This window comes from Schistocerca nitens, chromosome 7 (assembly GCF_023898315.1).
Source record: "Schistocerca nitens isolate TAMUIC-IGC-003100 chromosome 7, iqSchNite1.1, whole genome shotgun sequence".
Taxonomy (NCBI): Eukaryota; Metazoa; Arthropoda; class Insecta; order Orthoptera; family Acrididae; genus Schistocerca; species Schistocerca nitens.
In genome coordinates, this window is record NC_064620.1 from 319,943,313 (window position 1) to 319,963,271 (window position 19,959).

The 19,959-nt window shown below is 36.7% G+C and overlaps 1 protein-coding gene across 5 annotated transcripts in view; it reads right to left on the reverse strand.

Annotated features, from left to right (window-relative positions):
- LOC126194752 (multidrug resistance-associated protein 1) overlaps window positions 1–19,959 on the reverse strand; it is a 390,212-nt gene that overhangs the window by 123,888 nt on the left and 246,365 nt on the right. For 3 of the 5 annotated variants that reach the window (XM_049933031.1, XM_049933029.1, XM_049933030.1), the window contains exons 8-13: window positions 19,047–19,240; window positions 17,783–17,974; window positions 15,179–15,353; window positions 13,963–14,131; window positions 8,561–8,850; window positions 2,831–2,977 (exon numbers count right to left, since the gene is read on the reverse strand). In XM_049933031.1, the coding sequence (XP_049788988.1) occupies window positions 2,831–2,977; window positions 8,561–8,850; window positions 13,963–14,131; window positions 15,179–15,353; window positions 17,783–17,974; window positions 19,047–19,240 (1,167 nt within the window). Of the gene's footprint in view, window positions 1–2,830; window positions 2,978–4,136; window positions 4,284–8,560; window positions 8,851–13,962; window positions 14,132–15,178; window positions 15,354–17,782; window positions 17,975–19,046; window positions 19,241–19,959 lie in introns of all 5 variants that reach the window. The other 2 variants (XM_049933033.1, XM_049933032.1) reach the window with 1 other exon arrangement.

Genomic DNA, 19,959 nt, shown 5'->3' on the forward strand with positions numbered 1-19,959 from the left:
TATTGATTACTTAAATTCAGCTTATCTTGGCTCACCCTGTATTTGTGAAACAGTCCAGTCAAAGTTAGGAATGTAAATATCACTTACAATATGTAACAGTGAAACACATACATGCATACACATAGCTATATGTGTTAGAATTGCCAAAGAGTTAGTTACATAATGTTAATATAACAGGAAGAGCAAGCATGAAATGAATTAGTATGTAAATCCTCTCATTCAAACCACTACTGTATCTGTGGTACTGAATATTACAAGCAATTCTTTTTCTTTCTTTCAGAAATTTGGTGCAGCACTTGCTCCTGAACCCACAGTTATGTTAGTAACTGTAAACCAAATTGGCTACTACAAGGAAATGTTTCCACCAGTACCGTATGCCACGACTGATGTAGGTGTGTAAGTGTTTTTGGACTCTCGACACAGATGGGATTTTCCAGTCAATACATCTTGACTGTCAGTCCCATTTTTTTCTCTCTCATTTTGTGTCTGTCACTTAGCTGAAAATGTCTACATAATAGCTTTTTCTTTGGAAATGTTGAAATTGGTGTTTGTATATATATGAGTTTACACATAGTAACTAAAAAAGGTGATACACTCAAAGAGAAACGATTTGTTTTTGTGGGCAGAGTACCATATCAATGAAATAATTTCACCAGCAATCCATGTAGAAGTAAAAAAATGTATATCTGCCATGGAAGTTTGATGTAAGAGTTCCACTGCTGCATGTGGTTATACCAAAGAGAGAATCCCTGAAAATGAATTGTGTATCACAGGTGCCATGGAAGAAGTCAATTAAAAATATTGTCAAGAACAGCAGCTGAACTGACAACAATTCAACCTTTGTGGGAGATCATGTAGTCTGGACAGAAAATTCTGGGTGTAGTTATGACAAAAGACTTCTGTTACTAAATTATGTAACTGCACTTGAAATGTGTCTACAATGTCTTCAATAGTGGAAGACAGACAAAGTTTCAGTAACAACAAGGACAGCAGAAAGACACATTGCTGTTCATTAAAACTGCAGAAATAGTTATCACTGCTGTCCAAGAGCACACAGAAGAAATATGTAGTCAAATTTTAATGCAATCCCATATTTTTTGCAGGTTTCTGCAAGTAAAGTGATACATAAAGAAGTCTACATGCCAAGTAGCAACAGGTTAAAGAAATGTGCAATCTTTCCTTCATCCCACTTCCTTCCCCTTTAATCCTTCTGCCAAAAGAAGGAGACACTGGACTCTGAAAGGTTGCAGATTTCCATAACCTTTGTATGTTTTTTCTCCTGCCTCTGCTTGGTGAGTAGATTTTTTTACCTATTCAATTATATTTCCAAAAATTTATTATTTTTGTTGATAAATCTCCTGCTACTAAGTTACACAAGATATTCACTAGGCCACCTTCCTGAGTAGAGGGCACTGAGAAACATTTTGTAGGATGAGAGTGGGTGAAATAATTGTGAAGTTACATTACAATAAGACTTCTAGGTTCCTGAACTATACAGTGCATAGCCAAGACCTAATAAATTAAACACCACTGCTTGACATGAAATTTTTAGATTAGAAGTGTAGCTGTTACATCAAATATAGAAACAAAACTTTCAAGTTTGCTTTACAGGGAAAATATATGACATTGCTCTTACTTCCACTCTTAGCACAAGATACAAGAAACTGTAATAACAAAATGTGAAGAACGCAATTAAGAAGCATGTTTAAGTAAATATTGCTGTTCTATTCCACTACAGTGCCCGCAAATGCACAAATGAGACAAGATTTTTTTTTTTTAATGAAGATGTGAAGAAAATTAGCGGCAACATGTGAGGCACGCAGACATTATTTAAGGTATTGTAAAGTGAATGGAAAGAGAGACACCACTGAGCTGTGATGGGCATAAAAATAGTAGTTGGTTGATACTGTGCACATGAATTAACTACAGCAGCCATAAAGCAGGAACTGTAGGCTGGACAGACCAATGACATGGACTTTGAAATACATTGTCATAGGTTTTTAACAAATTTAGTAAGTAAAGCAGAAACACAGATTTAAATAGTTAATGATAAAACAGTGAGAAAACTTAACACTGTTGAAGAAATTAACGAAAGAAATGAACCAAACGTAAGTTGCCAAACAGCATCACAGTCCTCAGTAAGAAATTACAACAAGAAGAGAGAGCAGTAACAGCAGCTACACACTACTTTTATCTACAGTTTTAAGTCCTCTATCAGTACACAGCGTATTTAAATACAATGAATTTCATAGCAATTTTGTTTATGGAAGAAGCAAGCAAATCCAGCTGCCTGTCACCTTACACAGATTTCCTGGTGGCTCTTGTCTACATCTCTTATGACACAGATATGAAGCACAAATGATTTTGCAAAGTTCGTCACATACCAAGCCTACAAGCTGGCTCAGAAATTTTTTAAGAGAAACGGCAATTCAATCAGAATTCTTTTAAGCTGGATTAAACAGATTCTTATCCTCAAGCTCAGTAAGCATGCTAAATGCCAGGCAAGAGAGAAGTCACTGCATTCGCAACTTCATCTCAGAATACCACACAATCAAGGAATGTAGATCTGAACACCACTCCATGCACACTTTCTAACTCCTCTCGACAGAAATGCAACCTTAATTTCAAAGAGAAAAAATAAAAATGTATAAAATATGGCAACAAAAATTAATTTTGAAAAAAAAAAGTTAAAAAATTACGGCTTCAGTTTAACAATTCTGAAAAATGTACACATCTGCTGTTCACAAAAACAAGCAAAAACCAAAAATAAAATCTTTCCAGTCATTTTCAAGGAAATGAAAAGTTGAAAATTAAAAGTGTAAGTCCTTACCTGCACCAAATTGGAAATCAGCATAGGAAGCATCGACAGTGGGAAACGTAAAATGTTAAACAATGACAATGATACAAATGCCGTTTTCGAGTCCAGCACATTTTCTTCCTTTGAAAGTATGAATGACGCAAAGGAGACTAGAGATACCTAAACAGAGCAGACAAAAGTCAAATATCCTTTGGTATTTTCTGGCAATACATGAAGACTGACGTCTTTCTTTATCTTTTTCTAAAAATCTCATGGCCCTGTTTACAAATTTCTAATCAAGTAATTTGGCTCCAGTATTCTTCGCTCTCCAGTTGCATGTACCACATTTCCTGAGAATAACAGAGTCTATGTCACAATGGACCAAAGGCTGGCAGTAAACCACTCCTTTCTCACGTGGAAATGAGAAATGGATCAGGACTGTAATGTAAAAATCCACTGTTGATAATCGCCCAGGGAAAACGATGATCTCCTACATTGTTCTATAAAAATGATGAAATACATGGAGAAGCTGTTCCATTGTTAGCAAGTTCCCTTGTTCTACACCAATCAGAATCTTAATTGTGGATGGTATACTAAATTTTGGAAGCAAAAGGGGAGGGGGTAAAATTTCAATCACTTTCAGTATGCCAGATGAAGTGCAAAATGTGTGAACTTGTTGGAATGTGATTTTAATTATTTAAGTTGTTATCTGGGAGCCACTAAATTATGCACACAAAAACAGCTTACTGGAAGGAGCAGCAGCACATTTCAATTTAGAAAAATGCGGGAGTAACAAAGATTTCATTAGGTAAGTATTAAGAATATTTATTATGTATTATACAAGAGATCCACTGTGATGTAACCACTAGTGCAGCCACTGACCTTAGTTTATCTTACATCACCTTTAAATGAATACAAGCATTTAACCTAATAAAACAGTTTTATACAGAGTAATATGTTGTTGGACTCTTCTGATATTACTAAGGTACAAAACTAATGTTGTGAATATTCCAAACATTACCCACATTTAACAAACCAATCCCTGTAAAGAATTATAGTACAGTATTCTATCAGAAAACCAACTAAAAAAATGTTACAAATCTTTCCCACTTTACCAATCAAATCCTTAAGCACAAGCAAGTGTTACACATTACTACAACCTCCACATAACCATGAACACCCCCCTGTAACCAACATAAATGTGGGTGGTGTGAAACAATTCCAAGACATATTCAGTGCCATGAGAAATCAAAAAGAGAAAGAAAGATTGAAACAAAGAAAAAGCAAATAGAAGCGTAATGGCGGGGAAGGCCTACAATTAAGACTGGTTCAGGCTCACCTGTACGACAAACACTATTAACATAGGAAGCATGGTCAAGGGCATACGGATCATGTTGAACAGGGTTAGGCATACAAATGCCTTCTCAGGATCCAGAACATTTTTCTCATCCCACATAATATATGTGGCAAAGGTTGTTAGGGATACCTAAAATGCATGTCATAAAAACATTTAATGAACATTATTCACATAATACTTGTGTAATTTATAGTAAACCTGAACCAATAACCACAACACACAAACGTGTCCTTAAACTGTGAAATATTCTTTGGAGTTTTATTGCTGATGACTTACATTTGCAAATAAGACTATCTTTAATTGCTTATGGACCATTCACTGGCTCTCTTAGTTTTCTCACTTCAGAATAGTAATGCAAGAATTTATATATTCATAAGGACAAGTTTGTGAATTGTTTAGCTTTAAAATTTCACCAAGTCTGCACAAGCTGTGGAAAAAGTTTCTCATTAATATTTGTTCAATTTCACCACATCTTCAGAGTAAATATATTTCCATATTGATTGTTGCTGCTGCCGTCATTCACTGTAACTGTTGCACTAATATATATATATATATATATATATATATATATATATATATATATATATATATATATATATATATATATATATATATATATATAAATAAAAAATCAGCATAAGATAATGCTAGAAGTGTCTTAAAACTTGCATGTATTGCTGTGTTATAACAGTCAAATTACATAAATGATGGGAATAATTTCTATTTTCTGCATACGTAGGGTCAGCGTTAACGAAGTTGCTGATGTTATATTTGAAACAATATCCAGTGTGCTATTTTGAGTCAAGGATAGAATTTTCCTTCAAAATCATTAAAGCTTCGACTTTCACAAGCAGAGTTATAAAAGAACAATTCCAGTATTTCATTATTTAATCCATGACTAAAAAAAACACAGCTACCATAGTTTATCACTGCTAAAAGCAATAATTATCAATTGTTTTGTAATAATCAGTAAATCAATATTGTTTGAAAATCCCCATCAACAATCTTCGTTTGGACTCTGACTACCTATTAAACAGAAAAACCATGTCCGGGAAGGGTGGGGGGGGGGGGGGCAGTACATGTTACAATCTAGTATTAACAAAAACAAAATACAATTTCTAGTGACAAAAGTGTACTTTGATAGTGTATAAATACTATCACACAAAAAAAACTGAAAACCTGGGCATCACTTAGAAAAAGGATCAAAACTCTGTCTAGTTTCTTCAGTGCAACAGTTCTTTGCTGACATCAGTGATGACTGGAATCTGTCCCAATATTGTCACTGTAAACCACATTCATTGCCTGTCATGATCCTTGGCATGAATGTACTGGATTATCAGATTGTTCAAGAAATTCCTCACAAACATTAACTGTATGTTGTTTTGATCTCTGTCATCAAACCTGTAGCATACTTTTTGTACATTTATGCACATTCAAGTTTTCATTTGAAATCTCTTGACAAAGCAACAGTCCAACTTCTGCAAATTCTCTAACAATGCCTTAGCACTATCAAAAGCATGGATTCTTTAAATTTCATTGCTTACAGTTAAGGTAGTTGAGGACTATCTATGTGATTGATGACCAGTTCTAAACTGAATCATCTGTAACATTGTCGTTCACACGGAGTATTATCTTAGCAAGTTTGCTTCAAAAGTTCAAACATTTTTGTGAATGTTTCCTCACGTCCATGCTTAATTTCACATAGCACTGTTCCACATGGCGAAAATGGCTGTAACATAGTAGCACCATTGATTTCAATAACAGCAACAAGTCTGAAACCCAATACTTTATTAACCATGTCAGAGAATGAAGTTATTGAAGAGATTGTGACAAATACAATGCTGCAAACAATATGTTACTAAAATACTTCTTTACCACTTCAAAAAGTTTGGGCTTTTTTAGCAGATGCTATTCTTTTGAATATTATAATCAGCAGAATCTCACAAGCATTTCACACACTAAGTATTGTCCATTGAATAGAAAGTAAGTAGAGGTGAGGACATGTTGGAATAAGTCTAAAAGTTCCCTATCGAGCTTCTCACTAATGAGCAACTACAATTCCTGCAATGGTACTCGAGTAAAAAGTGAGACTACGTCAAAACTTGGGAGTATATACGATAGTGCAAGTCTTAAGACTTCGAGGAGACAGCACTCCAGTCGTCGGATTTGAAACCTGTGGGTTTGTGGCGATATGTGGATGACACTTTTGCTCTCTGGCCTCATGGCACTGCTGAATGTATTTCTCGAGCATCTTAACTCGCTTCATCCCAGCATCAAGTTCACTATGGAGATGGAGAAAAACAGCGAACTTCCATTCCTGGACATGTTGGTACAGAGAAAAGAAGATGGCACATAAGGTCACGCAGTGTACCATAAACCAAAACACGGAGTTATATTATACTTACAGGCCACTAGCTGTCACCATCCTACGCAACAGAGTAGCTTACTTAGGACGTTGGTTCACAGAGCACGAGCCATATCAGACTCAGACAGCTTATCCAATGAGCTACTCCATCTGCATACCACTTTCCAACAAAATGGATATTCCGAACAGGAGATTCACCGTGCCTTACACCTGGAGCGGGTTACCCAACGGAAGGAACTGAAGAAGGCAAAGAACAAAGGGGAATGGTCATCTTGCCATACTTAGGCAGTGTCTTCAAAAATAGGAAGATTATTGAAGAGGTATAAAGTTAAATGTGTCTTTCATCCGCTGGCAAAACTCAGAGCTCCTTGGGCTCATCTAAGGACAGCCTTGGCCTAAGAAGACCCGGTGTTTATGAGATTCCTTGTAGCTGCGGCAGTTGTACATCGGACAAAGTTGTCGCACTGTAGAAGAGAGGTGTACTGAACATCAACGCTACACTCATCTGGAGCAACCAGAGAAGTCTGCAGTGGTCGAGCATTGTCTCAGTACAGGCCATTCTATGAATTATCAACACACCAAAATTCTCGTGTCGACGAGTTCGTACTGGGACAGTGTTATTAAGGAAGCAGTGGAAATATGTAGCTCGACGAATCTTGTAAAAAGAGACACGGGCTTTCAGCTCAGTACAGCTTGGGATCCAGCAGTGGCCATATTGAAGTCATATCGAGTGGAGAGGAGTACTATTGGTCATACGACGGATGACGATTCGCCAGCAACACAAGTATTTTGTTCAGAACGGGAGGATGGTCACGCGCCAATGTGGATGTGGATTTTTGCTTGCGGCTTCTGACAGAGGTCGCTGGGGCAGCCGATGGCAGTGCAGACCACAAGCAGCAGCCTCTGTGCGTGTGCTGAAGTCTTTCGTTCTTCGTCTTGCAGGTGTCGTTGCTGTCCTTCCAGCTATCGGTTGATATCGTCACTATTGGCCATCGAATTTGGTGCCTTCATGCATGTGCACTTCTTGCCTAAGACTGGCATAAATAGGGGGCTATAGTCATGCCTTAATAGTGTGTTCGCCGCACCTGAAGATGTTGGCCAGTTGCGCTGATGAAATATTGTGGAGTTTTCACTATGACATCCGACGTCTCGCCCGAGAACCATTTATACAGTACTAGAGTGGTCTTACAGTTTCCATTCTACAAAGCTTTTCTACAAAAAGAGCTGTACATACCTTCATTAAAAACTGATACAGATCAAAAAACTCAAACTTTTTGACTTGGTAAGTAATATTAAGAGCATCTTAACAAATTGTGCATAAAATTCTATTAAAAAGTTAAATAATTGTGGTACTGATGATATGCTTTAATGGGTCACAAAACACACATTACTGCTATTATTGTTTCCATTAAGAAAAACTGTTATCCATTTTAAGAAAACATTGAACACCGCTTTCCAAATGCTGCTGGAACTGTAAGTGATAGTACATAACAGATCATTCCACTTCCACAATGTTCTGCTTCATATCAGCCACTATGGAACAGAATCCACTGATGAATGGATCAGTGAATGAGTAAATCAGTGAAGTAGAAGACCCTTTGAATCTGCTGTACAATCTTTGCATGTACACACAATCCTTAATTCTCTCTGTTCACATTCGCAAGAATGTTTCAATATAATTCTGCACCTGCATGCTGTTAAAAGGTTTTCACAAGTGATACACTTTTCAAAAAGCTATAGCAATTGACAAAATTATCTTGACAGCAAGGTAAATACAAAGAACCTCAACCTTTACTTTTACACATTTCCACACAGCAACCACTTCATCATTTCTGTTCAGTTCAGAAAATTTATCCACTTTCTACCATATAATTTTATGTCAAGCAAAAGTATGCAGTAGCATATGTGCAAACTATGTGAATGCCTGAAAAACTTTCTGTATTTAGCAAGTACTTTGATTTTGAATCATTTTCCCTCAATATAAATGTAAAAATAATGTTAAGTTACTGATGTCATATATAAATTAATTATGTTGCCTTACCAGGAAAGGAGCACAGGACCATATAAATGATGTTATTGCATTGAGATATGCCAATTGCTTCAGTACTTTGATTTCTTTATTTCTTATTCTTGAAACCTCTTGTTCAAATGATGGCTCCCAAGCATACAGTTTTAAAACTTTCATCCCATTTAGGACTTCATTCATAAGTTTTACCCTTTCATCTTTATATTTCATTTGACGCATCTGAAGTGTTTTTACTCTATTTGCTACATAGGCATTAAGCGGTATCATGATTATCATGACTGCGAGACCAGCAAGCACGGATGGACCTGTATTCAGAAACCAAATATAATGTTTTAATTTAATGTTTATAAACATTACTGGTTTACAACTGTAATGAAACCTAGATGGGAAAAAGTATACACAGACACACAGATCAAGATAGCCTGTGAACTTAGTAGATTAAACACTATTACCATTTACCATTAATTACCACAGTTACACCATTCACCAGTCAAGACTGGCTAGACTGCTTCAGTTTTACACAGTTAAGTTTACAGATGCATTATAATACAAGAATAAATTAGCCTTAAGTATAGTGTAACACTTAATGAAATAGTGTGAGCACTTTTTAGCAAGTACATGTTCACCTCATTTCTGAATTTTTAGGCAGTCCAATTTGCCATTTCACTGACAAAGAAGAAATTTAAACTGTATAGGGGTTTTTCATGCAAATTTTGTGACATCTTTTCTCAAAATTTCACCAATTCTGAACATTTTAACAGCCACTGTTGGAAAACAGTTTGGGATGTCTATGTTTTCCGTACTGTGCATATTATAATTGTGAACATGTTTTCTTTCACATACGTGAGGCAAGTGAAGACAATGATTGAAAATTGTCATAATTCCTAGATGTGTGTAGCAGTAGTAGTATTTTATTGCAGCCTGTCGTGTGACCTCATAGTAAATACTATAGCTGATATGGCTATGGAACAGTGAATAATAAACTGTAAAGTTATTCACATCTCACAATACATCCACACATGAAAGAACCTGAGTGTAACTTCTCAGTACAAATGAGGTCTTGAGAGTGACTGGCTGAAGAAATTCAAAATGGCTTTTGAGTAAGTTATTCCAGCATTAACCAGAAAAGAGTTAGGGAAACTTCCATTTCATTGGGTCACTCCTCAGGGTACCATATTTCAGCTATTTTACAAACACATTAAATCATTTGGTACACTAGGTTATAAAAGCTTGAAAGCTGTTTAATTTGCTGAAAATATATGTATAACCATTAGAGATTCAAATCAGAAATGAATAATGATGCACACAATGTGTCAGTGGAAATGAGTTCATGGTTCACTGCTAACATTCTGACTCCACTGAAATTTAGCACAAAATATTCAGTTTCTGACATGATTTTATTTGGGGTTACATTACTCCATCACAATGACTGTATTGTAAAGGCAGTGAATGACACCAAATTTTCAGAGAAGAGTAGATGGAAATCTCACATGGAAGGTGGATGTATCAGCAGTTGACTGCAACTACATTTAAAAGCAAAGTATTTTACATCAGCATTTGATATAGTGAAATGGGCTAACATCACATAGTTTCATTCTGTCCTGTACAAACAGTAGCATTGGGGGTAAATAAGCCAGAAAGAATATTCTTGCTATGAAAGTGTATTGTCCAAGATGAATGTGTTATGTCACCAACTTTGTGTAAGCCATGTAACCGATTGATTTTTCTCAGTTAACAACAAGAGTATGATACAGGTGCTATTGTTTTTGTGAAGACAGCACAGGAATTTTACCTGATCCAGTCACTCAAAATTGGATGGTAAATGTGACATGCACAAGCTGCACAGACAGTAGGTAGACCCAACAAAGTTTGTATAGTGATTAAATATGAGACTTATAAACAGGAGTAGTTATTGCAACATACAGGTCTAGTCCTCTTGTTTTACTTTTTGCTATGGATATACAGGGTGGTCGCAAATCCCCGTTACAAACTTCTAGGACATGTAGAGGGTAGTGAGCACATAATATTTTGAATACGAACCCATATCCGGAAACGTATCGTTTCCGTTCTACGACAGTTTCAATGCAGATGATTATCTCATCCACACCCACATGAGGAATGTACTTAGGCATGACCCAGTACAATTGTTGCAATCCATTTGAAAAGAATACCGACTCATTCCATTATTACTTATGCATTTGCATTATAACATACACTTGACATTAGTCAACAACAACAAGAACCCAGCATCTACAGCACCAGCCGCAAAGTACCAATGCATTACAACAGTGGCTCGATGTGACGACCACCAACGTTGTTACACACATTGTACCTCTGAAGCATGTTCTGGTACACTCTCTCTATCACACCTGGTGTGTCTTCAATGTCTTGTGCAGCGGCCGGAACTCATACCACCAGATCTTCCTCTGTCTCTAGAGGAGCCTCATAAATTAGGCTCTTCATACGACTCCACAAGATGTAATACATAAGAGTTAAATCCGGCGATCGTGGCTGCCATGCAGTTGGACCACCATCCATCTTTCACCACATCATCTGTGGAGATGTCTCCAGACAGCCAGTGAAAAGTGAGGTGGTGCTCCATCATGCTGAAACAACATTTCCTGATGGACATTCAATGGCACAGCTTCCAAGAATGGGTTCATTAAGTGTCGTAGGAAGACTAAATATGGAGGACCCATGAGCTTGGATGGAAGGAGGTATGGTCCAATCACATGACCATCCAGAATACCTGCCCAAACGTTAATTCCAAACCTGCCTTGAAATCCCTGAAAATACGTGGCATGAGGGTTTTCATCCGCCCAGACACGGCTATTTCGAGCATTCAGAACACAATTCCTTGTGAACCTACATTCATCTGTGAAGAGAACTTTATGAATTTCTGACCACCCTGTATAGTACTAGCAAGATATTACAGGAAATAATATTTTAATTCCACATAAATACATTATGTATGGTGGTTACATGGGTTGCTGTTTGTACACAACCATAAGGCCAATATTTGATTGGAATGTGATGAGCCTCTCAGCCTTTCTCAGAAAGCATCTATCACTGATATAAGATAAACATGAAACTTGCATCTGGATTACCGCAATATTTAATAAAAGAAATTGATGGCTCTTTTTGTTTACCTGTTTTTAAATGCTAATTTTGTTACAGTTTATTGTACTCATGTTTTGGAAGGTTTGTTTTCTTTAAATGCACTGTAGGTAATAACGTACAGTGCCACACTTACTAGATGCTACGTCTCCCATCCATCCCATTTCCACGAGTGCAGATTTGGAAGACATACATCGTTTTCCATAACTTCATAAATTTACTATTCAGTGTTAAGACATCAAAATGTTTTAACAAGGAAACAACGTGAAACAAGTTGGGTGTGCATTTTAGTCAATAACAGATCTTCAGAAAACCTTTTACAGACGTAGGAAACCTTGGTATGATATAATGTAATAAGATGGGTATCACTGTTTGACGTAATAGAACACATTATTATAGGCAATGTCCAATGTATTATTCCACATTTTTGAAACTATTATGGTGTTATCTAAACAGAAATAACAACAGCAACAGCTAATGTCCAAACCAAGAACACGCAGTCAACTTCACATGACGAAAGGTAACATCTCTGAATAAAGTATGAAGTACAACTGTAGTCCTTTAACAGCTGAGGCTGTGAATAGCTCTGTCCACACAAAATGGAGGACAAGAATAATTCACTGAGAAATATATGCTAGCTCTCTTTATTAGTTTTAGTCTGCCACAATTACTTACTATAATAGGTTTTCATATCTTTAAAAACATTGTCCCAAGAAGTAATGACTATATATTCTCATGCTTTTTACCGACGTCACACTCACCAGAAACAAAATTCGGAAAATGATTCCAGCCTCATATGCATTATTCGTGAAGTGAGATCACACTACTGTAAAACTACTAAATACTGCTTCTGTACCTGCACTTGTCTTTGGGGGGGGGGGGGGGGGGGGGGGGGAAGCTTGATTTCTAACATTAGGCTGTCTTTGTACGAGTATCTGGTGTATTAGTGTTGTTTGGGGGATGACACCAAACAGCGAGGTCATCGGTCTCATCGGATTAGAGGATGGCGAAGGAAATCGGCCATGCCCTTTCAAAGGAACCATCCCGGCCTTTGCCTGGAGCGATTTAGGGAAATCATGGAAAACCTAAATCAGGATGGCCAAACGCAGGATTGAACCGTCGTCCTCCCGAATGCGAGTCCAGTGTGCTAACCACTGCGCCACCTTGCTCGGTCTATGAATATCTGGATTTTATATTTTTGACAGCTGAGGTTGCACATACACCAATAACTTAAATTTGAAGTTAACAGAAGGCATTACACAAAACTTGAAAATGTAGTGATTTTCATACATGGCAATTATGTTGTCTGACTTATGTAATTTGACTTATTTATTTATTTATGTAGCTTGATTTCATTTATGTAATTTGATTAAAGTTCTCTCTGGCCCTTTGCTCACCTTCCTAACAGTTCTGAAAACTGAAAATTAAGGTTAAGCTTTTCTCCTACCTAAATTAAAGAATCTTTATACCTACTGTTTCAGCTCTCTCTCAAATGTTTTTGTTGGTGTGTTTCTGTAAAGATTAAATGTAGTCTTCAAGCAACAAACATGGATAAATTTCCCTCACTCTATGCCAAGTGTTGTCTATGACATAGTTCTGCATTGTAAGTACAATCCAGGCATTCCCTAAACAGAAAGTGACTGCATTCCATTGGTCACAGTAGATGTCAGAGTAGCACATCACTGTCAATATATGCACAATGCTTATGCTCTTGTATCCATCTAGAGCCTTCTCCACAAAAGAACTGAAAGCTGAAACTGCAGAACAACCTTCTTTTTCCTTTCTTTCTAGCACTTTTCCTTTCTGCAGTGTTTCTTACATTTTATAACTATTTCAGTAATTGCATAAATAGTAAAACCTTCACTTCCCTTGTGGTTTTTTATTTTCATTTTTTTTTACTTCATCTTAAAGCATTTGTTATTAACTACCATTACTGTAATTTTTGTTATTTTTCATGTTAGTCCTGGAAAAGGACAGTCCAAAGAAAGCGTACAACGTTTCTGAAACTACGTTCACATTCTTGCTTTTTCCTCAGTAGCAAAATTATCCTATCTTATTATGGTTTGTCACATATCTTTTTCCACACTGCCCATGTGTAATAGAACTTCAAGCAGCCAAGAAGGCACGCAACTTCTCTAACGAACAAGATTGAAGGAAGCCTACAGAAGTGTCAGTAACTGACCATTTGATTTCTTGCAATTTAGATTTGCACAAATCCAAATAAATAATGGAGATCTTTATTAGTGTCTATATAGTCAATTTAGATATGTCTATACAAAGAAAATGAACTGTTTGCTTACCTAAGATATCCCAGAGAAAATACAGGGCTAGTGCGATCTGTAAAGGAGCAGACCAAATCATATTCAGATAGGTGGTAAGATCCATTAGTTTCTGGGCATCCACTGACATCAAATTAACAATTTCTCCAACTGTTGATTCCTTTCTTGCCGAGTTCGACATACGAAGTGCCTTTAAACAAAAAAAATAAATCAATAAATGAGAACATAACATTTGTGAAGATACAAAAGAGAAAAAGAGAGTGTATATGCTTACCTTCACTAGCAAAAGAACAAGAGCTCTAAAGATAATTTGAATGCTGTTTTATAGAAGATTGATACTACACATAATTGAAACCTGCAGTTGCTTAAACTGCAAGCTCCACCAGTGCTCCATGTGTCTTAAGTAGCCTCCTCCTCCTCTAAATGGGAGAGGTTTCCACACCCTTATCACACCAAATTCTTCCTGGAGTATTTTCTCATATCAATTTCTGAAGTGATCTCCAGTATCCTTTCATATTTTCATGTCTTAAGTATTTAATGAACAAAAATCCTGCTTGCCACTATCTGTAAGATATTGTAAGCCTCTTGCAAAGTATAAAAAATATGATGGCTTTTCTGAGCCTTCACAACTTTTTAACTCCAAACAGCTGTAGTTACTGTTGTTTTACTGTGCATTAACTATCATGGACTTTTGTTTGCATGAGCAGTCAGTCAGTTAGCCTACAGGTCATAAACAAAATGAACATTAAGAGTTAACTGGAATCCATTTTCTTCAACTCACTCTGATTCAATATGAACGAACTTGCCCGGCCTGTGGCTACACGCATTTGAAAGTATGTGCATTTTATTTTCTATTTTCATTATTTTGGTGAATCGGTATTTCTCATTGTAAGTTTATGTAATTTGTAAGGGGAAATATGAAAGTACATATAAAATTTGATGACGTGGAAGATATTTTTGTATTGTCCACGACAGGCTTCATATAATGCTAAAGCTGAACTAAAACAGCTCAACTCTTCTAGCTCTCGTCCTGGTCTCCACATACGGATGAATAAAATTTCAATAACATCAATATTAAAAGTACAGTGCACCAGTAAAAACTGTTTCTTCACAGGACTTAAATTCTACTTTAACTGCTGCATCACCGTTACTCACTCACTTTTTCATGGCAAACGTCTGCTCTTAAAGAAAGGAGGATTTTTGCAACAACATAAAAAAGAAAATAGTTGCTTCTTACTTTTCTGTAAACTGCTGCTATCACTGCAGTTCTGACACGGAGTCCAACGATGAACATACGATGAAAGTACTGTGCCAGCACCAGTGTTTGCACTGCTGCTGTTGCAAACATAAGACCTGCATAAGTGTATCCCTTCCACATAGGCTCATTTCCTTCCACGAAGGAGATGAGCAACCTGAGAACATATCGAGCAGAATGGGTAAGAAAGTTTAGGTTTACAAATATTTCAGATTACACTTTAACTTGCAAAACACTGCTGTAAAAAATTACACACTACGAGTTACAAACTAATCCACTGTGTGTTGTGAGGTAGTAACTCACGGAGGATCACACTGAAAGTTTAAAAAATGATTGCTGAGACTGTGTTACTACAGTTCTAAATCAAATTAAAATTATTTGTTACATAATTCTGAACACCTTTGTGGTTCGTTCCTCAACTTACAGCTCTGAACATTATATATAAACTGTTAGACAGTGCATTGTGACAATGGAGTTGCAGCTTATGGGCAACCTTAAATCCTTATTTATAAACACTGACTATTTTACCCAAAATAAGCTTTGCAGATATACATAACAGTTGCCTAGTCAAATCCAACGATACAGCTGCAATCTTAAATACTAAAAATAACATTGTTCAGATCAAATGAGAGATTGCAGTCACCATTTTAAATGTGAAAATAAGAATTTTTGTAAGTCAAAACACGGTTTTTCTATTAGCCAAATCTATCTTTTTATTTTGAAACAGCAAAACACAGACAATTTTGAAGGCTTACACTTTGTGGCAGTTTCCTGTTCTCACTAACTTGTGCCTTGGGATGTCAATATTTGTCTTATGTCTGGTACTGTTTTGTGAACTGCTTCCATAGCAACACATTCATCAATAATGTTCCTGACAAAGAGTGCCGAGATATAATTAGAGAGAGTCACAACTGTTTTGTTCAAAGCCTGCTAAGAAGAGGGTAACAATGCTCCATGGAGGCAGCATTTAATATTATATGGACATGTTTTATGAGGGGCAAATGTCATCTACGTAATCCATATGAGATATGTCATTGAAAGACCCAAAATATGTCATACATAGATAATTACTACTATACACATCTCTCAGGTTCTACATGTGGTGGGATACCACTAAGATCTTTTAGCGAATTCTATGGTATGTTCTTCCCAATCCAATTAGGCAATTAGGCATCTATATGAATTCCTGGAAGTCTGATTTTTTTTTTTTTTTGGCAAACCTGAGAGAAGCTGTTGGGCGTCGTCTGAATTACAACCAAGTATATTGGCTGCAAAACAATTAAATGCAGTGCCAAGTGTTTCCCACGTCCTCTTATCAAGGGATGTAAAAATGCGCAGCACACAATGGGACACGTCACATGTCACTGATAGCCACAACAGTGGCAACAAATGGGCCAGAGACAGAGTCCTGCAGAACACTAGAACTAATTTTTACTAAGGGGTATGTTTATTTCACCTGAGAAACTTTCTTCAGTTGTTGGAGTAAGAGGAAATTACTGATATGTAGAGATACGTACACCACAAAACCAAATTTTGTAATATTTTAAAAAAAAATGCATCAAGTGTGTTGCTCTGATTTTTTTGGCAGGATTTATTCCACAACCCATTTGGGTTTAGAGACAAGTCCTGCACTGCAGCTTTTGCTCACCCAGTACATGTGGCACCATTGTCTTATTTTTCAAAATCTGGTAAAGTATTATCAACAATTACCAGAAACTTCAACTACTGTGCATCCATGATACCTGCTCTGTTCATTACCACTGCCTGCCATCATCAAATATATAGTCCGATGATCATGACTTTTGACCAAAAGCAGGTTACCACTGCCAACAAATATTTTAATCAAGACTATTTTTAATTCAATTTTAAAACAGCAGGTAATGTTTTTGACATGTGCTATCTGTCTCCTTGTGTTATACGAGCCTCAACCAAAGTGCAGCTGACTATCAATGTGACACCACGGTAGCGCACATGACAAATGTCTAACAAACATTTCTAATTGCAGTGTAGCACACTTTCAAACTGTTTGAAATTATGTTTACAGCTTAATCACTGTTTTTAATAAAAGCATATGTATTTTATGAAAATGATTCACAATTTCTGAAAATGATTCACAATTTCTGAAAATGATTCACAATTTCTGAAAATGATTCACAATTTCTGAAAATGATTCACAATTTCTGAAAATGATTCACAATTTCTGAAAATGATTCACAATTTCTGAAAATGATTCACAATTTCTGAAAATGATTCACAATTTCTGAAAATGATTCACAATTTCTGAAAATGATTCACAATTTCTGAAAATGATTCACAATTTCTGAAAATGATTCACAATTTCTGAAAATGATTCACAATTTCTGAAAATGATTCACAATTTCTGAAAATGATTCACAATTTCTGAAAATGATTCACAATTTCTGAAAATGATTCACAATTTCTGAAAATGATTCACAATTTCTGAAAATGATTCATAATTTCTGATAACTGATATCTAATTATATTACAAGTATGGTTTCAAAATGAACTTTATTGCACCATTATATGCATTACATTAACATGTAGATGACTGAAAAGCAGACTTACTTCAATATCTGGGGATTCGCAAACATGAGAACATCTTGTACGAATTTGAGGCTCGCACCAAAAAGAAATGTAGGACCAAATGCCTTGCAAATAGCTGGTAGGATAGACGCCTGGTATTTCTTTTTAGATTGTGTTCCCACAAAGTCAACACTAGCAGCATTTTTGTGAAATGATGCTTTGGGAGCACGAGCACTGGAACAACAAAAAGATTGTTTTACACACAACTACAATAATAATATCAAAACACACACACACACACACACACACACACACACACACACACACACACACACACACACACCAAGGGTGAGAGTCTCCATCTGTCTACTAAAGGCAGCATGCACATCTCTCTCACCCTCACAAGAGGTAAATGTAGCACTTTCATCAGACATCCATAAAAAGTATTTCTGCAACCTGATTAGGACAGTGTTAATTTGCAGTCCACTTCATGTCTTACTGTCAGACTGTGTTCGAAAAGCAGTGCCAGGAACTACCTAAGCAAACCTTAGCAAAGGTACATGCAATCCTGGATGGTTAATCTAATGGGCAGGTGGCCTCTGCTGCTATGTCCTAGGAACCGTTCTGCATGCATCATTACATTACAGTACCGATACATGTAATATTGGAAAGACCTGGAGTAATAAAAAAAAATTCAGCATGAGCAAATGGCTGTTCAATATGCAGACGATACACTGAGCAGTTGACAAGAGAAACAAACAAGGTTTTGACAACTGTGCCACAGCTTTTGAAAGACTGAAAAATTACCATTCTTGTCATCCTGCTGATTTGTGTATTAACTGTTCAGCACTGCAACTATATAAAAAGTGATGTCTTTCCTTACACTGAATGAGTGATGCCATGGGGAAAGACTCTCGATTTCATTCAGGAGGATGTGTGTTCATGTTTAGGGAGGAAGGGGGAACACACACACACACACACACACACACACACACACAGTGCAAATTCCATATATAAAAAAAAGACACTACTTCTGCATGATCACGTGGTATTTACATACCATGCATAGATTAAACAGAAAGTTCCTACTTACCCAAAATGTGTCCAGAACTTCCTTTTGAAATGCACATAAAGACAAAACACAGAAAAAAATGTCAATAACACACAGACTTCCACTAAGCAACCAGATTTAATTTCTTAAGACAAAAAAAAGTTATCTTGTGAAAAAAGTGGTTACTTCAGTCAAGAACTGAACTATAATGAAAATAAAGAACCATACATTAAAAATGAAAGAAAGGTAACATACTTAGCAGTCTTTTGCAGAGTCTTTTCCCAGTGCTTATCAAATTGAGGGAGCACTTCCCTAGCAGTGTCTTCTGGGTTCATATTCCACAAATCTTTCATTTCCAGTGGCTTTCTGAAACCTTTCCAAGCTAATCTGTCAAACCATGTATAGAGAATTCTTGAGAGGAATGATGCACTTCCTTCAGGACACGGTTTCTGCAAGAACGAGACATTTGGACACACATTACGATTTAATAACTGATGTAAAATTTGTGACTGAATATTTCTTATAACAAAAATATTGAAAGGATAGGTAGCTACTAGCCACATAGAGGAAGTACTGCGAGGCAGACTGGCACATTGCAAAATGACTTTTTGTTTTGGTTTTAGGGCACAGAACTGCTATGGTCATTAGCGCCCGGTCTGTGACTTAGTAAACAGTAACAAACGAAAATGGAAAGCAGCAGCAATGGGAACGAAACTCAAAAAATTGGAGAAACTAAAAGCAGAAGGAAAGCTTAAAAATCCACTACAGAAAGGGGTTGGTTGTCCCCAAAAAGAGCTTCAAACGACTGATGTCATCCCACTGGCACTAATAAACTCGAGAACGCGATTGGCCGAGCGCTTGTCATCTGCTAAAATGGACGATATATCAGGCAACAGCTGTAGACAGGTGCGTAACGGAGTAAAATAGGGGCACTCAATTAAAAGGTGTCTTACCGTCCACAGCTGAGAGCAGTGGGGACAGAGTGGGGGAGGATCACCGCTTAAAAGATGTCGATGGCTAAAAAGACAGTGCCCTATCCGGAGTCTAGTTAAAATTACCTCCTCCCGATGACGCGTTCAGGAGGAAGATGTCCAAGCACAGGGAAGAGCTTTCACGTCCCGCAATTTATTATGGGGAAGTGTCGACCAATGTGCGTGCCATAAAAGAA